Source organism: Otolemur garnettii, unplaced genomic scaffold (assembly GCF_000181295.1).
Source record: "Otolemur garnettii isolate 467f Iridium unplaced genomic scaffold, OtoGar3 scaffold00002, whole genome shotgun sequence".
In the NCBI taxonomy this organism is placed as follows: domain Eukaryota; kingdom Metazoa; phylum Chordata; class Mammalia; order Primates; family Galagidae; genus Otolemur; species Otolemur garnettii.
Genome location: NW_003852397.1, coordinates 5,932,793 through 5,936,895, shown reverse-complemented (window position 1 = coordinate 5,936,895; position 4,103 = coordinate 5,932,793). Strand labels below are relative to the sequence as shown.

The window sequence follows — 4,103 nt, the reverse complement described above, 5'->3', positions numbered from 1 at the left end:
AAGGACCTATTGACACACCCTACCAAAGGGGGAAAAAATCAAAATCATTAGGCTGAGTGACAGAAGCCAGGCAAAAAAGGGGCTCAGACTGTACAATTCCATGACATGACATGCTCTAAAAAGGCAAATCTATGGGTCTGTGCTGCCACATAAAGAATGAGGCTCTCGAATCTGGAGCTGGAAAATCCAAGATGGGACATGAGAGCGTGTTAGAATGTTTGAAAGGCTTTCATACTGAAGAGGACTTGTGGTTATTCCGCATGGCCACGAGAGAAAGAACTGCCATTGGCAGGAAGAAGGTACAGGGAGATGCATTTCCTTGTTATGAACCAAGATTGGAAGCAGGAGCTCCTTATCAATAGACAAGCATACCCTGGACAGGCATTTGGCAGGGGTCAAATGGAAACAAGCCTAAGAGTCAGACAGCCAACCTGTTAATTCTGCTGCTGACATACCAAGACTTGAATTGTTTAGTAACCTGACAATTCAGTACTCTTAAATTATAAACAGCCAAAATATTAAAACCAAGCAGTTTCTCTTTCACTGCTCAGACCCTTGTGGAATTCTTTTCATCTCGGCATTAGCCAGAGTTAATCCCTTCAAGGGCACTGCCCATCCATCCCTCTCCCCTGCTCACATTACAGTTGCACTTCTCAGGCCATCCCTATTCCATGAAGTCAAGGCAAGCAGAGTTCTTAGCCATCCAGGAGCTATGAACGTAAGGAGACAGATGTGGGAATGTGACCAGCCACTGTTAATGTGAACGGCCATTCTGTGCAGGACATTGCTGGTCAGGCCCTAAGAGGCCGGACAAGCCTGCCTGCCAACATCTGGAGAGTGGTTATTCACTTCCAAGTTCTCCTGTCATAGATAAGTTGGGGAACTGGACTCCATGGCACCAGTCAAGGACCCAAGCCACTCCGTGCACTCAGTGAAGTGCTAACTGGCTGTAAATTTAGTCTAAAATACACTGAAGAAATAATCATCTTGAAAGCAAGAGATTTTTTTGACCTTGTAATTTATAAAGGGAGGAATTGTTTGATGTCTATCAGGCTAGTTGACAACACTGCGGATGTATGTTTATACAGTGAAGGTGTAAGAATAAGGAGTAATAAGACAGCAGAACAGGCCTTTGGGGAGGGCCTCACTGTTCTTCAGAATTGCTGGCTTTTCCGTAAATAAAAGTGAAATTGTTGATCTCTCATCTGCTTCTCTGTTGATTGGCTTGGGTGACAGGCAAGCAGACTCCTTAGTCTGGCAATAGGAAGATACCCGGCTTTGTACTATTTTTGATGACATTCTTCCTTTTCCTGCTGCCTGTTTTTCTGAAAAAAATAGACCAAACTGTCTGCCAAGTAAGAGATTCTGTAAACATAAGAATGGAAAAGAAAGAATCAAAAGAGAGGGCATGCCTCACTGTGGACCTGGACTGGGTAACCTCACACTGCCATAGAACTTGTGATGCTGGAAGTGTCCCAGATCGGCACGGTCCAGTCCAGGAGCCACTAACCACATGTGGCTATGGAAATGTGTTTAGTGTGGCTGAGAAATGAAATGCTTCGTTTTATTTCATTTTAATTAATTTTCATATAAATAGCCACAGCGGCTAGTGGCTGCCATAACTGGACACCGCATCTGTAGGGCAAGGAAGCCCCATCATAGACATCACATGTTCAGAGAATTTTAGAGACCCACGATGGGAAAACGTCAGGTTCCTGGAGCTAGTTCTTAAGCTCATGCATTTTTTCCTTCCTTTTCAGACCCACTAACTCTACCTGGGTCAGATCTTTCTCAGCTCACACCGGCAGTCCTAGTGACCTCCTAATCATCCCTGCTGGTTCCATCTCTGTGCCCTCCAGGCCATCCTTCCAGCTACCTCTGACTAATTTTTCTAAACCTCTATTTTGATCAAGCCAAGGGACCCCATTGAAGTCTGAACTCATGATCGTATTCCAAGCCCTGTTTCTAACTTTCTTTTCAGATGAAACAAATGCAAATCCTTGTCTGCAGTAGCCACCACACCACATGCTTTTGCAATCCCTTACCTGGGAGCTTCTAAAACCGTCCTTACACTAGCCATGTGACATATGTGAGTTAAACCCTCTGGATTTCTACTAACTCACCTAAAGAGAGGGTACGTCTGCCTGGCTTTGCAGATATGTTTGAACAGAAAATGAAACCATATATACTACAATGCTCAGGCGGTGCTGGCATCTGGCAGATATTCAGTGATTAATTAAACCTCACTGACGACTTCTTTTAGGAAGGAGTAGAAGAAAAGTAGACTCAGCGTAGGCCTGAGTGTTACCGTGTGTATTTCGCATTGTTGGAGGATATAAAGTGGGCTTTATGCATCATGAAACCCCAAGGGGGCTTTTTTTCCCACTTCATGTTTTAAAAACCAGTCGTAAAACTATGTTTAATAAAAAGGGAATACTAGGTGTTTTTGTAAATTCTCACTTTTAAAGAGAATTATAGAATCTCTTTGGGGGCTTATAAACTCAGTGGTTTTGAGTCAATTCAGTTTTGTAATTCTCTCTACAAATATTTCTTGAGAGCCTACAAGGGGTAAGTCCTCGGAAATATGTATTCAACAGTTAGCAAATGAAAGCACCAAGGTCCTGCTGGCCTAGACCAGAGACCCAGATCATGTCCTCGGGCACCCCTCTCTCCTTCCAATATTCAAAGGGACTCCAGTTTGCAGAGTGCTGAGCCAACAAGGCCCAAACCCCAAGGGGAGCTGATTAGTTTTCATGCCAACCTTAGAAAAACAACAAAGCACCCATTGTATTAGGTGTAGGGGATTATTGTCATTCTATTCCTAGGGAAGAACCAGCAAGGGGACAGAGTGAAAAGTAAACTCTTACCTTAAGTTATTTTTAAAGAAATAACCTATGAGGCTTGTAGAGGCAAGCAGCTTCACATGCTAAGAGGTAGCGAGGAAGCGCTTCCCTGATCAAAAACCTCAAGAACCAAGAAAAATCAGTATATGCAAGACATATGGAACAGGCAGTGTTAATTCTAGGTAGAAAGAAACAAAGAAGTTTTGCAACATCACTGAATTGAGGAAACGATGGAAAGAAAGACAGAAGAGATTATCATAAGATTAAAAAGTAAAAAGGATGTGGGGGGGAGCAAACTTTAACTTCCCTATTCTATGCTGCTGATCTATATCTCAACCCTTAAGCAGTTTCAAGCTTTGCTTTTCCACCAGGTGACCTATAGACCTACGTCTAAACTGCTGAGCGTTCCTGACCCCGCTTGCAGTGTCCCACACGTACAGGGCCGGAGTGGAAGAATCTGGGCTGTTATCAGCAGATCCTCAGAAACATCCACCTGCACTAAACTCTAACCCAGAGAGGACTCTGGGAAGCCTGGAGGCCTCGTCTACACACCATGTCTGAGACTCTATCCCAACACACATGCTTTCCATACATGGACACGTGTATTTTTAGGTTTGCTAGGCAATCATACTTAATAGTATGATAAAAGAGTACCTATTTTCAACAAATTACCTCCAGGTGTTCCCCTATTTCCTAAACAAACAAACAAATGACTAACGTGTTTTTAAAAGGAGTTGAAAAGTTTGTGAAAAGTGTGACTGACGCCAAGTGCTGCTTATCACACTAGAGCAGTGCTTTTTGATCTTGGCACACTTGAACCTATAGTTACACTCCTGCGGCACACTCAAATTATGCTGATCCAAAAAATGCATTAAAAAAGTATAGACTTCTGATGCTTTGAACTTCTTTTGAAAATACTTTAATTAATGAGCTTTAAAAATTTTAGTGGCACACCTAAGATCCGTCCTCTCACGGCACCCCCATGTGCCACGGCACACTGGTTGAAAAATCACTGCACTCGAGAAAAATAGTTGATCAACAGACTGCAAGTGACATAATCACAGTCATCATGTCATTTACTGTAAAGCTTGCCGTCCTTCCTCCGAAATGTTATTTCCACTTTGGAGAAAAATATATCAATATGTAGAAAGTGTTAGTTACTCCCCATTAAAAATTTAAATGTCTCTTTCTTTAACAGGAAGATCTGATTTCCAAAAGAAGGGCTGAACTTGTGTTAGAGAGAGAGAAAAAAAGGAAAGC

The 4,103-nt window shown here is 42.6% G+C and overlaps 1 protein-coding gene across 1 annotated transcript in view; it reads left to right on the top strand.

Moving 5' to 3' along the window:
• AK9 (adenylate kinase 9) overlaps nucleotides 1–4,103 on the top strand; it is a 137,262-nt gene that overhangs the window by 100,502 nt on the left and 32,657 nt on the right. Inside the window, exon 26 of the mRNA XM_023512441.1 lies at nucleotides 4,042–4,101. Coding sequence (XP_023368209.1) covers nucleotides 4,042–4,101 — 60 coding nt within the window. The remainder of the gene's footprint in view (nucleotides 1–4,041; nucleotides 4,102–4,103) is intronic.